We start from the raw sequence: 12,114 nt of genomic DNA, 5'->3' as shown, positions 1-12,114 counted from the left end.
TGGGGCAGGGAGTCCGAGAGCAGCCAAGGGGCAGGTTTGGTGTCATGGGCTCAGTCCCCAGAGCGCACGGGGAGGTGAAGGTTCCATGGCAGGACATCTGTATAGGGACTCCGGGGATGACGACTCGGGGGTGGAGGCCGGGCAGGACGACAGGAGGTGGGGAGCAAGAGAACTCCGGGATGGGGAAGCAGGAGCCCCAGGGACGGGACACTCAGGGAGCAGTGGCCGTCTCCGGCAGCAGCAGGGTCCCGGCCAGCAGAGGCAGCGAAGCGGGGACCGAGGACGACCCCGGGTGCGCGGCGTCGGTGGTGCCGGCGTGGGGCGCCAGGTCGCAGGCCGTGTAGGGCTCCAGGCAGGCGGCGAAGGCCATGACGTGCGCTACAAAGGTCTGCTCCTGCACGCCGTGAACCAGGTGCGCCTGCGGGCCGCGCGCGAACACCGCCACGTCCTCGCCTGCGTGGGTCTCTTCATCCAGGGGCACTGCTGACTGCTGCCGATACTCGGGGCTCTCTGGTAGGAGGGTTCAGTTTCGTTAGGAGGGTTCAGTTCCAGGCAGACAGGAGGTGACCCCTTCCCGCCAGCCCCCCATCCTTGGCACCCTGGTCCCCCTCAGGGGCCACCCCGCGGCACTCACCGCTCTCGCTCTCGGTAACATCCGGCCGGGCGCCGTCCTTGAGCACATAGCCCGGACCGTTTCCGTAGAGGAGGACCGTGTAGGCCTTCCTGTCCCGGGCCTTGCCAGGGGCCAGCCCTGCAGAGAGAGGGGTACCTGTGGTTGAGCTGAACACAGCTGTGGAGTGCCTCCCACGTGCTAGGCACCGCCACTTTTTGCCTGGTCAGGGGCTTAGTCCTCAGGAGACCCTACAGGGCTGGTGCCAGCATTACTCCCATTTGCCAGAGGAGGAGACTGAGGCTCAGATTTCACCCACTTAATTGATGCAGTAGCACCTGCCACTCTCCCCAGGCCTACCGAAGATGGAGCTCCCTCGCAGGGGGTAGCCTCCGAAGGAGAAGACGTGGGAGTGGTCAGCAGTGACGAGGCTCAGCGTGTCCTCCTCGCTGGTGAGCTGGCCCGCCCTCTCAATGGCGTCGTCGAACATGATCGTCTCAGTCAGTGCCCGGTAAGCCCTGCTTTCATGATGGCCATGGTCGATGCGACCGCCTGCAGGAAGGCCAGAGTGGGGAGATGCTGAACCTGCCCTGCTCCAACCCCCACCCCCAACCCCCACTCCGCAGGGGCCACCACGCACCCTCCACGAAGAGGAAGAAGCCGCGGGGGTTCCTGCTCAGCAGGCGCAGGGCAGCCTCCGTCATCTCCATCAGGGAGGGGTCCAGTGTGGAGTCTCGGTGGATCTCGTATTTCATGTCTCCGGGCTCAAAGAGACCTGTGGGACAAGGGGTCCCGTGGTGACTGGCAGGCTGGGGGTGGGAGGGTGCTGGCGGATGTGCACGCAGGCTCAGAAGGTGCCATCTGAGGCCATCTGAGGGATGCCAGGGCAGGAAGGGGGTCATTACCCATGAGATGGGTCACAGACGGGTCTAGGGACGCCTGCATGAGCTCAGTGCGGTTCCACACATACCGGGCACCCTGTGGGGAGGGAGAGAGCCAGGCCTCAGCCCACAGCCCCGAGCCCCACACCTCTGCCCTCCCCCTGCTGTGCCCCCTGCACCCGCCAGCCCCCATCACCTGGTGCTTCGCCAGCCATTCCTGCACCAGATTCTTCCCATCCAGCCTGGTCCCACCTTGGCTGTAGTCATCTGGGTACTCAGGGTCTGGGGTCCCCATGGGAAACATGTACTTTCGGCCTCCACCTAGGATCACCTGGGAACAGAGGATGGGGCAGGTGGGTTTGGGGACCTGGCTGGCCCTGTGCCACTTCCTCATGCACAGCCCGACTCCCCTCCCCAAGGCTATGGGAATGGCCCCACCAGGGTTTCACCTTCTACGCCCCCAACCCCACCTCCAGACCCTGCTGGCCTGGATAAGGCTTTTGGTTGCCTGGGTCTGAGCTGGTGCCCCCTCCCTGCTACTTTCTGCCCAACCCCAGCCCTTGGCCCTGGGGTCACACATCAATGTCCATGTTGGAGATGAGCTGCGTGGCGATGTCCTTGCAGCCCTCCCGGCGGGCCGAGCAAGGCATGTTGGCGTCCGAGTACCAGCTGCGGTTCACCGTGTGGGCGTAGGCGCCAGCTGGCGAGGCGTGCTGCACCCGTGTGGTGGTCACCACTCCCACTGACTTCCCTAAGGGTGATAGAGGTCAGGATATGCGATGGAGGTCTGTGACCTGGCCCTGACCCCGCAGCGGGCCCCAGCTCACCTGCTTTCTTGGCCCGATTCATCACGGAGATGACCTCGTTGCCGCGTGTCGTGTTGCACTGGTTAAAGCGAGCGGCTGCACTCAAGCCGATGGTCTGGAAGTTGCCCTTGACCCCGCACAGGTAGGCCGTGGCTGTGGCTGCGCTGTCTGGCACATGTTTGTCTACATTGTATGTCTGGGGACAGAGACACTCTGAGCTCTTCTCTGGGGCAGACACACAGACCCTGATCTCTGTCCTCTGGGATTCCAACTGCCTCCAGCTCCTTACTCGAGCCCCAGCTGTTTAAGGTCCCTGCCTCCTATCACACTCCATAGCCCAGGATTCCCCTTCTCTGCTTGGAGGACTCTGAGGTGGCCCAGCCCTTACCTTGGACAGAGCCACGTATGGGAAGCGGTCCATGGCCAGGGGGATCTCAGGCCCCAGTTTGTCCTTCTTCTGCCCCTTTAGGATCCGGGCAGCTGTCACCGTAGACACTCCCATCCCTGAAGGAACAGAAATGTGTGAGGCTTGGTCCCCAGGGTTGTCCTGGAACCACTGAGTGTCCGGGCGCCGGGGCTGTGAGGGCTGTGGCGCTGGACAGGCCTTGCTCACTCACCATCGCCCAGGAAGATGATGAGGTTCTTGGCAGCTGTCTGTACGGGCTGCAGCTTCTTGGCAGCACCCAGGGCCTCGGCTGCCTGGCGGTTCCAGAAGTCCGGGTTCTCCTCCTCAACTGGCCAGGGGGAGAGCAAAGATCAGGTCAGCCTGGGCTGGGGGGTGCCCTGTGTGTGTGTGTAGGGGCAGCTGGGGGAGCCTCATTACCTGGGATGATGCACAGGGAGAGCTGTAGCTTCAGGCACAGCAGCAGCAGCAGCAGCAGCACACAGGGCCCCCGCATGTCTGGAGGGCAGCAGGACAGTGGCGAGGCAGGAATTCTGGGTATGGAGTATGAGCTGCACTCCAGGCTGCCTGTGTTTAAATCAGGGAGAACTGTGTCCCGGCTTCTCCCCTTGTTGCCATCTTGACCCTGCCCAGCCTCTTGACCTGAAGCCACACTGGCTGAAGGGAGTGGCAGGGTGTGGCTGGGCCGGGCCGGGCTGGGGATGGGGTCCTGAGAAAGGCAGCTCAGGTTGGGACCAGGTGTCCCCCAGGGAAGGGTGCGGTATTGGGTACAGATGCCATTTGGGTGAGTGTGGTGTGCCTCCTGCAGCCATGAGCCCCTCCCCCAACCCCTGCTCACTGTGTCTTGTGTGGAACAAGACACCCTGTCACTGGTTCATTCACCCATTTTTTTCTATATTTCCCAGAAGCTGGGGCCAGGCTCTGTTCTGGTGTCGAGAGGAGGGGAGGCTGGAAGCACACAGTCTGGGCCAGGGCCTGGGTTCAGCCTCCTGATGCCAGGAGCCTGGGCCCTGTTGGGAAAGGGGCACGTGGGGGGCTTTGCTGCCCTGGCACCCCCTTGCTCCATCATCTTACCTTGGCCTGGACAGGTGGAGCTGGCAGGAATCTGGGCCCAGAGCTCTAGGGCTGTGGGCAGCTGTGGGGCCAATGGTGACAACACTGAGTGGGGCCGGGCCAGTCCTGTCCATTGCTCACATGTTGTGTGTGATTGTGTATGTGTTTGTGTGGGTGCACTCGCACTAATGTTTGGATGACGCAGGTGGGGGAGAGTCCACCCTAGCCCAACCACAGCAGCCCCTTCTCCACTCATGCCTGCTTGCCCCGAGCCCCAGGCTTGGCCCCCAGAACCCAGGGGACCTCACCTGCTGCTCAGCCTCTGCCTTTCCTGCCCCACTCCCCACCACCCCCACGGGCCTCCCCTCAGGCCGAGCTTTCTGGAATCCTCCTGCCTGCCCCCTACCTGGCTTCCTGCTGGTCGTCCTGGGGCTCTCAGGGAAGATGTCACCCTCATGGGGACATTCGTGCCTCCTGCTTATTGCCCCCTTAGTTCCTTCTACCTCCTGCTTCATCTTGCTGAGTTAGGAAATTTCTGGGCTAAATTTCAGAGGAGACTCACTAACGGGCAGGCCCTTAATTAATTCATTGATTCACTCTAAAGTCAAGGCCAGTCAGGAGCCTTTGCTACCACCCGACAATTATTTTTCAAGCTGGAATCTTTTGGTTTTGGAGACAGGGTCCCATTCTGTCAGCCAGGTTGGAGTGTGACGGCTGAGTCACGGCTCCCTGCAGCTTCGGACCTCCCAGGCTCAAGCAATCTTCCCACCTCAGCCTCTCATGTAGCTGGCACCAATGGCATGTGCCACCACACCTGACTCATTTTTTATTTTGTGTAAAGACATGGTTTTGCTATGTTGCCCAGGCTGGTCTTGAACCCCCACCTCAGCCTCCCAAAGTGTCTGAATTTACAGACATGAGCCACTGCACTCACCTTCCTCTTTATTTATTTATTTATTTATTTATTTATTTATTTATTTATTTATTTTTTGAGGCAGGGTCTCATTCTGTCACCAGGCTGGACTGCGGTGGCGTGATCATGGCTCACTGCCTCAGCCTTAGCCTCAGCCTCCCCAGTAGCTGGGCTTATTGGCACCAGCCACCGTACCTGACTAATTTTTTTGTTTTGTTTTGTAGAGTCTCACTCTGTTGCCCAGGCTGCTCTCAAACTCCTGGCTTCAAGTGATCCTCCTGCCTCAGCCTCTCAGACCACTGGGATCACAAGTGTGAGCCACTGGGCCCAGCTGGGTGTTGTCGTTTGGCAACAACATTCGTTCCCAGCCCCTGCCATGCTGTCCCCTGAGTGGCAAGGGCTGTCGCCATATTTCCCAGTGAAATGCCCTGGTAAGATCTGGAGGGCAGGAGGCAGGCAGAAGCCATTCATCCGTGGTTGGCGGTAGCTGGTGAGGAGGTGAATTCAGCCCTGCCCGGCCACTTTGGGGGGCCGAGGCAGGTGGATCACCTGAGGTCGGGAGTTCAAGACCAGCCTTACCAACATGGATAAACCCCATCTCTACTAAAAAATACAAAATTAGCCTGGCATGGTGGTGCATTCCTGTAAGGTGGGCACTGAGCTGGAACATGGTCTGGACTGCACAGAGCTTGGTATCACCAAGGGCATCAGGTGGTAGAGGGTGCTAAGGGATCTAGATGGGGCCCTACAGGACCAGCCCTTCCTTCCCAGGAAACAGAAGGACCAAGACGACCAATCCTCTGAGAATACACGCCACAGCCTGGGCCTCCTGTTGCCCCAGGTAACAGCAACCAAGAATCCCAGGAATGGAGGCTTTAGCTCTTCCTCCAGCCCGGGAAGACCTGCTGCTTCTGCTTTGAAATCCCTGGACCTCAGAGGAAGGGCTGTAACCAGACATTATGACAGGCGACTCTGGCATGAGGGTAGGAGGCAGGGTGGCCAAGCATCCCCATGTGGCCAGGGTGTCACCATAGACTTTGAATGTGGACAAATATCCTTTGTTTACTGCAAGTGACATTGGTGTGTGTCTGGTCTCCAGTCTTGCTCAGGCACCTGAAAAAATTCACAACATAGTGAGCAACATAGCAAGACCCTGTTTCTATTTTATTTTATTTATGTATTTATTTATATTTTTTTGAGATGGAGTCCCACTCTGTCCCCCAAGCTGGAGTGCAGTGACGCCATCTCAGCTCACTGCAATCTCCACCTCCCAGGTTCAAGTGATGTTCCTGCCTCAGCCTCTTGAGTAGCTGGGATTACAGGCGCCCGCCACCACGCCCAGCTAATTTTTGTATTTTTATTTTTTAATTTTTGTTTATTTACTTGTTTTAGAGACAGAATCTCGCTCTGTCGCCCAGGTTGGAGTGCAATGGTGAGATCTCTGCTCACTGCAACCTCCGCCTCCCAGGTTCAAGGGATTCTCCCACCTCAGCCTCCCGAGTAGCTGGGATTACAGGCACCTGCTACCACACCTGATTCATTTTGTATTTTTAGCGGAGATGGGGTTTCACCATGTTGGCCAAGCTGGTCTCGAACTCCTGACCTCAGGCAATCCACCTGCCTTGGCCTTCCAAAGTGTTGGGATTACAGGCGTAAGCCACTGCGCCTGGCTGGTTTTTGTATTTTTAGTAGAGACGGGGCTTCACCATGTCGGCCAGGCTGGTCTCGAACTCCTGACCTCAAGTGATCTGCCCACCTCGGCCTCCCAAAGTGCTGGGATTACAGGCTTGAGTCACCGCACCTGGCCAAAAGCTATTAAAAGAAAAGGAGTGTCAAAAAATTTAGGCCGTGCTGGGGGTGGAGGCTCACACCTGTAATCACAGCACTTTGGGAGGAGAGGCTTAAGCCCAGGACTTCCAGACCAGCCTGGGCAACATGGTGAAACCCCATCTCTACCAAAAATGCAAAAATTAAATGGGCAAGGTGGTACACACCTGTAGTCCCCACTACTCGGGAGGCTGAGGTGGAAGAATCTCTTGGGCCCAGGAGGTTAAGCTGCAGTGAGCTGTGATTCCCCCACTGCACTCCATCCTGGGCTGCAGAGCAAGACTCTGTCTCAAAAAAAAAAAAAAAAAAAAAAACAAAGTCAATGGTTCCCTTTGGTGGGGAAGGAAGAAGTGGGGTTTGAATGGGGGGCGGGGTACATGTAGGGGGATCCTGGCCGTAGTCAATTTCTTGATCTGAGTGGTATTACTTCGGTGTTCAATTCTGTAACTCTTCTTTAGGCCATATCTTTCTGTTTTCTGCAGTTTTAATGTTTGACATATCTCAAAAGGAAAGAAAGAAAAGGAAGGAACAAGCTTGCCGTTTGATCCAGATTAGATGCAACTGTTCCAGCTGCATTTTCCATTTTCATTTCAGCCAGTATTTTTCAAAATGTGACATGCACATATTTCCAAAGGGCGGTACTGAAACAGGACAGGTCGTCAAGGAAGTGACCATGTTCTTGGGATGCAGCAAGCGTGGAGACCACACAGTCAACACAATAAGCCTCAGCATTCGAATTGTAATTGAGCTCATTCACGCAAAGCTATCTTCAGTGGGGACTTTTCTTTCTAGAGAGCATGCGCATTTTGATTTTACCTATCCTCAAACTTACGCTTTGCTCATTATAATAGTAAAAATCACACCCCGGGTGGAGATTTAAGAAGCTAATGAGACATGCGACGTATGAACCAGCATGTACAGCTACTCACATGTGCACCCAGAGGACCACCCAGAACATGCTTACTAGCAACACCTCTTCCCAACCCCTCATGAATAATCATGTAAGATTTCCATAAAGGGAGTCTCCCTAATGCCAACCTTTGCTGTCTCATCTTTATGAGCAGCCTGCCCTGAATTCTTCTCTCTGCCTATTCTGCACTTCACTTTCAAGATATTCTTTTTCTTTTGCAATAAATTATCGTATGCTGCGTCTCCTTTGCTGTTGCGTCTCTTGTTTAAATTATTTTAAGCTGAGAAGACAGGAACTGAAGTCTCACATCAGCAGCCAACAGTACTCCAGATTATTTCAGGTGGTGTGGGTGTCAAAGCAATTCCATCTTGGGGGCTGATCCACCAGGTTGATGAATGCCAGTTCTCGGAGGGCCTCTGAGATTTCCCGTTCATGTCGTGTTTTTTGTGCAGGAGCACCTACTTCCCGTAAATCCTGCCCTTAGGACAAAACAACTTTGATGTTATCATATTTCAATTGTCCTACACATCCCTTTGAGGTCACCCCTCCCCTGTGGCCCTCGGTCTTGGGGGGTAAAGCTACCATCTTTTCTCACCGCTACCTGAGACTCAGACATAGCTTCTGTTTGTAAATCTCTATTAAATGTTTTTTTTCTAAGAAACTGGATATGTCAGCAATTCTCCTGCCTCGGCCTCCTGCAGTGGCTCACATCTTTATAGGAGGCTGAGGTGGGTTGATTGCTGGAACCCAGGACTTTGAGACCAGCCTGGGCAACATGGCAAGACACTGTCTCTACCAAAAAATGTAAAAATTAGCTGGGCATGGTGGCATATGCCTGTAGCCCCAGCTACTTGGGAGGCTGAGGTGGGAGGATTGCTTAAACCCAGGAGGTGGAGGCTGCAGTGCGCTGAGATTGTGTCAGTCTACTCCAGCCTGGGCAGCAGAGTGAGACCCTGCCAAAACAAAACAACAACAACAAAAGCCCCAGATACTCCTGAAAAGCAGTGTAGGTCACCAGGAGGCTTGCTGTCTTGTCATTTCAACATGCGTGTCTGCTTCAGTTGATGCATTACTGTGGGAACAGCAAGACGAGCTGGCAATTCCACACACTCCCCTTGTTCAGCAAGCAAACAGTGCACAGCTATGCGGTTATCTAAAACTACTCCAGGCTGGGCATGGTGGCTCACACCTGTAATCCCAACACTTTGGGAGGCTGAGGTGGGTGGATCACTTGAGGCCAGGAGTTCGAGACCAGCCTCACCAATATGGTGAAACCCCATCTCTACTAAAAATACAAAAATTAGCAGGGTATTTATGGTGGTACATGCCTGTAATCCCAGCTACATGGGAGGCTGAGGCAGCAGAATCGCTCGAACCCGGGAGGCGGAGGTGGCAGTGAGCTGAGATTGCACCACTGTACTCCAGCCTGGGTGACTAAGCAAGACTCTGTCTCAAAAAAAAAAAATAAATAAATAAAATAATAATAATAATAAAACTACTCCAGCTAAGGAGTCTAGGGACTTGCTGGGCAGCCATAGCAGCCGCCATCTGGCTTGCTTTGATCCATAGGGCAGCCCTCAGGAGCACAGGTCTGTGTCTTGGGTAGCAGCAGTCACTAAGGCTGTCCTTTCTAACTAGGGATCAGTTAGGTTATTACTACATCCAGGCAAAGCCACGCCTGCCCGAAGGACTTCCTGACTCATTAAGGCCTGCCCGTCAGATGGAGTGCTGTCTGGCTCACCACCAAGGGAAAAGAGGAGCTCGCCTTCTTTTAGGAAGGGTAAGGGATAGCCCATCTGGGATGCCCAATAGAAACGGGGGCTTCGTGGTCCCTAAAAGGGTCCACGTAAGGAGTACTCAGTCCACAATTCTTTTAGGGGTCTTTGGATGTTCAGATAGGGACATGTAAAAAGCTGTGAACTGTTGGGTTAAGGGGTCGCTGTGATCCAGGACAGATTGGCTTCGGTGACACATCCAACAGTGGATGAGTTGGCGGATGAAGCAAGAGCTTCTGAAATACTAAGCAGTGAGCTGTCCTTCCATCCAGAGGCAGGAAGGCGCTGGAGAACAATAACAGCCAGAAAAGCGTATGTTCCCTTTATGATTTCTTAGGGTCTTTGGCTGGGCTTTGAACTCTGCCAGTTTCCCCTGGAGGAACTCCAGAAACACTGGCTTTATCTGAGTGTAGTAAATCCGCAACACCCACAGATGAGTGGGTGCTCAGCAGCACCTCAAAAGGGCCGACCACGGTGGTTGCACTGATCTTCAGCCTACTGGAATTTCCAGGTCTTCAACAGAACTTGGTCCCCTGGTTTCAAAATTTAATTTTTTTTTTTAAATTTGAGATAAGAGTCTCACTCTGTCCCCCAGGCTGGAGTCCAGTGGCTCAATGTTGGCTCACCGCAACCTCCACCTCAGGTTCCAGTGATTGTCCTGCCTCAGCCTCCTGAGTAGCTGGGGTTACAGGTGTGTACCACCACACCTGGCTAATTTTTGTATTTTTAGTAGAGACGGGATTTCATCTTGTTGGCCAGGCTGGTCTCAAACTCCTGACCTCAAATGATACGCCTGCCTCAGCCTCCAAAGTGCTGGGATTACGGGTGTGAGCCAACATGTCCGGCCTCAAAATTTAATTTTAAAAATATTTTTTGGCTGGGCCTGGTGGCTCATGCCTGTAATCCCAGCACTTTGGGAGGCCCAGGCAGGTGGATCACGTAAGGTCAGGAGTTCGAGACCAGCCTGATCAAAATGGATAAACCCCACCTCTACTAAAAAACACAAAATTAGCCAGGCATGGTGGCGCATGCCTGTAATCTCAGCTACTCGGGAGGCTGAGGCGGGAGAATTGCTTGAACCTGCGAGGCGGAGTTTGCTGTGAGCTGAGATCACGTCACTGCACTCCAGCCTGGGCAATGAGTGAAACTCCATCTATCTATCTATATATATATGAAGATGGGGTCTTGCCCTTTTGCCCAGGCTGGAGTGCAGTAGCAGGATCAAAGTTCACTGCAGCCTCAAATTCCTGGCCTCAAGCGATCCCCCTGCCTCATTTGGCCTCCCAAAGTGCTGGAATTACAGGCTCAAGCCACCATGGCTAGCTTAGTTCCACAGTTTCAAAGAGCGGAGAGGCATGTCTGCAGAGAACTAGAGCCTGTTGGAAACAGACTCAGGGAGACTAGGTACTGCATCTCCTCATTGTTTTATATATGATCCAGCTTGTTTCTGGGGAAGAAAAATCCTCAAGTAACAGGATATCCGGGGATGGGAGAAATGGTTCATGCTCCCCAGGATGCACGTGCTGCCGTCCTTTGCTCAAGCATGATGGAAACACACTGACCATCCCCAGATTGTGGAGTCTGAGGATTCTTTTGAAATGAAACACAAATTAATCACTGCAGACATGGCCAAAACTGGGCTAGCTTTAGGGACTCCATTCAGGGTAACAGTTTCACTCCCTTATTGGCAAGTTTTCAATTTTATTTTATTTTATTTTATTTTATTTTATTTATTTTGAGACAGAGTCTTGCTCTGTCACTCAGGTTGGAGTGCTGTGGTGCAATCTCTGCTCACTGCAACCTCTGCCTCCCGGCTCAAGTGATTCTCCTCCCTCAGCCTCCCAAGTAGCTGGGATTACAGGTGCCCACCACCACACCCGGCTAATTTCTGTATTTTTAGTAGAGACAGGATTTCACCATGTTGACCAGGCTGGTCTCGAACTCCTGATCCCAAATGATCCGCCCACATCAGCCTCCCAAAGTGCTGAGATTACAGGCATGAGCCACCAAGCTCGGCCAAGTTTTCAAAATTTTTAAAGGAAGGCCAGACACAGTGGCTCATGCCTATAATCCTATCACTTTGGAAGGACAAGGCTGAAGGATCCCTTGAGCCCATTAGCTTGAGACCAGCCTGGACAACACGGCAAAACCTTGTCTCCAAAAAATTACAATTAGCTGGATGTGGTGGTGGTGCATGCACCTGTAGTCCCAGCTGCCAGGGAGGCTGAGGCAGGAAGTCCACTTGAGTCGGCTTGGTCGAGGCTGCAGTGAGCTATGATCACATCATTGCACTCCAACCTGAGCAACAGAGAAAGTGGTGTGTGTGTGTGTGTGTGTGTGTGTGTGTGTGTGTGTGTGTGTGAAGGAGTTTTGCTCTTTTGCCCAGGCTGGAGTGAAGCGGCGCCATCTAGGCTCACTCCAACCTCTGCCCCCTACTCCTCTCCCTGCCCGGGTTCAAGAGATTCTTCTGCCTCAGCCTCCCAAGTAGCTGAGATTATAGGCACCTGCCACCATGCCCAGGTAATTTTTGTATTGTTAGTAGAGACGGGGTTTCACCAGGTTGGCCAGGCTGGTCTCGAACTCCTGACCTCAGGTGATCCACCCACCTCGGCCTCCCAAAGTGCAGGGATTACAGGTGTGACCCACTGTGCCTGGCCTTTATATTTGGTAACATAAGGTATCAAAGAGTTACTAAATACACCATCACTCCCATTTGGTACAGGGCTTATATATAATTATCTATACCTACAGAAAACGACATACATACACAGTAAGGAACAGCCAAGTTATATCTTGAGACCTAAAACAGATGCCATTTCTAATTCAGAACTAAAAAAAAAACTGTATGTTAAAGAAAAAGTGACTTTTTCCCTTGTAAAAGATGTCACTTGATTTTCAATAAACGCTTTCATACAATGGAGAAAACAAAATGTATT

General features: G+C 53.6%; 1 protein-coding gene and 1 long non-coding RNA gene across 4 annotated transcripts in view; one reads left to right on the top strand and one right to left on the bottom strand.

Moving 5' to 3' along the window:
* ALPP (alkaline phosphatase, placental) overlaps nucleotides 1–3,281 on the bottom strand; it is a 4,165-nt gene extending 884 nt beyond the window's left edge. The window contains exons 1-11 of the mRNA XM_054477509.1: nucleotides 3,121–3,281; nucleotides 2,915–3,031; nucleotides 2,686–2,801; nucleotides 2,319–2,493; nucleotides 2,070–2,242; nucleotides 1,688–1,822; nucleotides 1,516–1,588; nucleotides 1,251–1,385; nucleotides 971–1,162; nucleotides 635–751; nucleotides 1–510 (exon numbers count right to left, since the gene is read on the bottom strand). The exon at nucleotides 1–510 is cut by the window's left edge and continues 884 nt beyond it. Coding sequence (XP_054333484.1) covers nucleotides 212–510; nucleotides 635–751; nucleotides 971–1,162; nucleotides 1,251–1,385; nucleotides 1,516–1,588; nucleotides 1,688–1,822; nucleotides 2,070–2,242; nucleotides 2,319–2,493; nucleotides 2,686–2,801; nucleotides 2,915–3,031; nucleotides 3,121–3,196 — 1,608 coding nt within the window. The 5' untranslated portion in view covers nucleotides 3,197–3,281 and the 3' untranslated portion in view covers nucleotides 1–211. The remainder of the gene's footprint in view (nucleotides 511–634; nucleotides 752–970; nucleotides 1,163–1,250; nucleotides 1,386–1,515; nucleotides 1,589–1,687; nucleotides 1,823–2,069; nucleotides 2,243–2,318; nucleotides 2,494–2,685; nucleotides 2,802–2,914; nucleotides 3,032–3,120) is intronic.
* The window catches only part of LOC134737718 (uncharacterized), a 12,362-nt gene extending 4,717 nt beyond the window's left edge, over nucleotides 1–7,645 (top strand). Inside the window, exons 1-6 of one of the 3 annotated variants that reach the window (XR_010122899.1) lie at nucleotides 118–412; nucleotides 965–1,121; nucleotides 2,248–2,439; nucleotides 2,767–3,057; nucleotides 5,438–5,649; nucleotides 6,976–7,645. This is a non-coding gene — a long non-coding RNA (uncharacterized LOC134737718). Of the gene's footprint in view, nucleotides 1–117; nucleotides 514–964; nucleotides 1,122–2,247; nucleotides 2,440–2,766; nucleotides 3,058–5,437; nucleotides 5,650–6,975 lie in introns of those variants that run through there. The other 2 variants (XR_010122898.1, XR_010122900.1) reach the window with 2 other exon arrangements.
* The last annotated feature ends 4,469 nt before the right edge of the window (nucleotides 7,646–12,114 follow it).

The sequence above is a fragment of the Pongo pygmaeus genome, chromosome 11, assembly GCF_028885625.2.
Source record: "Pongo pygmaeus isolate AG05252 chromosome 11, NHGRI_mPonPyg2-v2.0_pri, whole genome shotgun sequence".
Classification (NCBI taxonomy): Eukaryota; Metazoa; Chordata; class Mammalia; order Primates; family Hominidae; genus Pongo; species Pongo pygmaeus.
The sequence above is the reverse complement of the archived record's forward strand: the minus strand, read 5'-3'. Positions and strand labels throughout refer to the sequence as shown.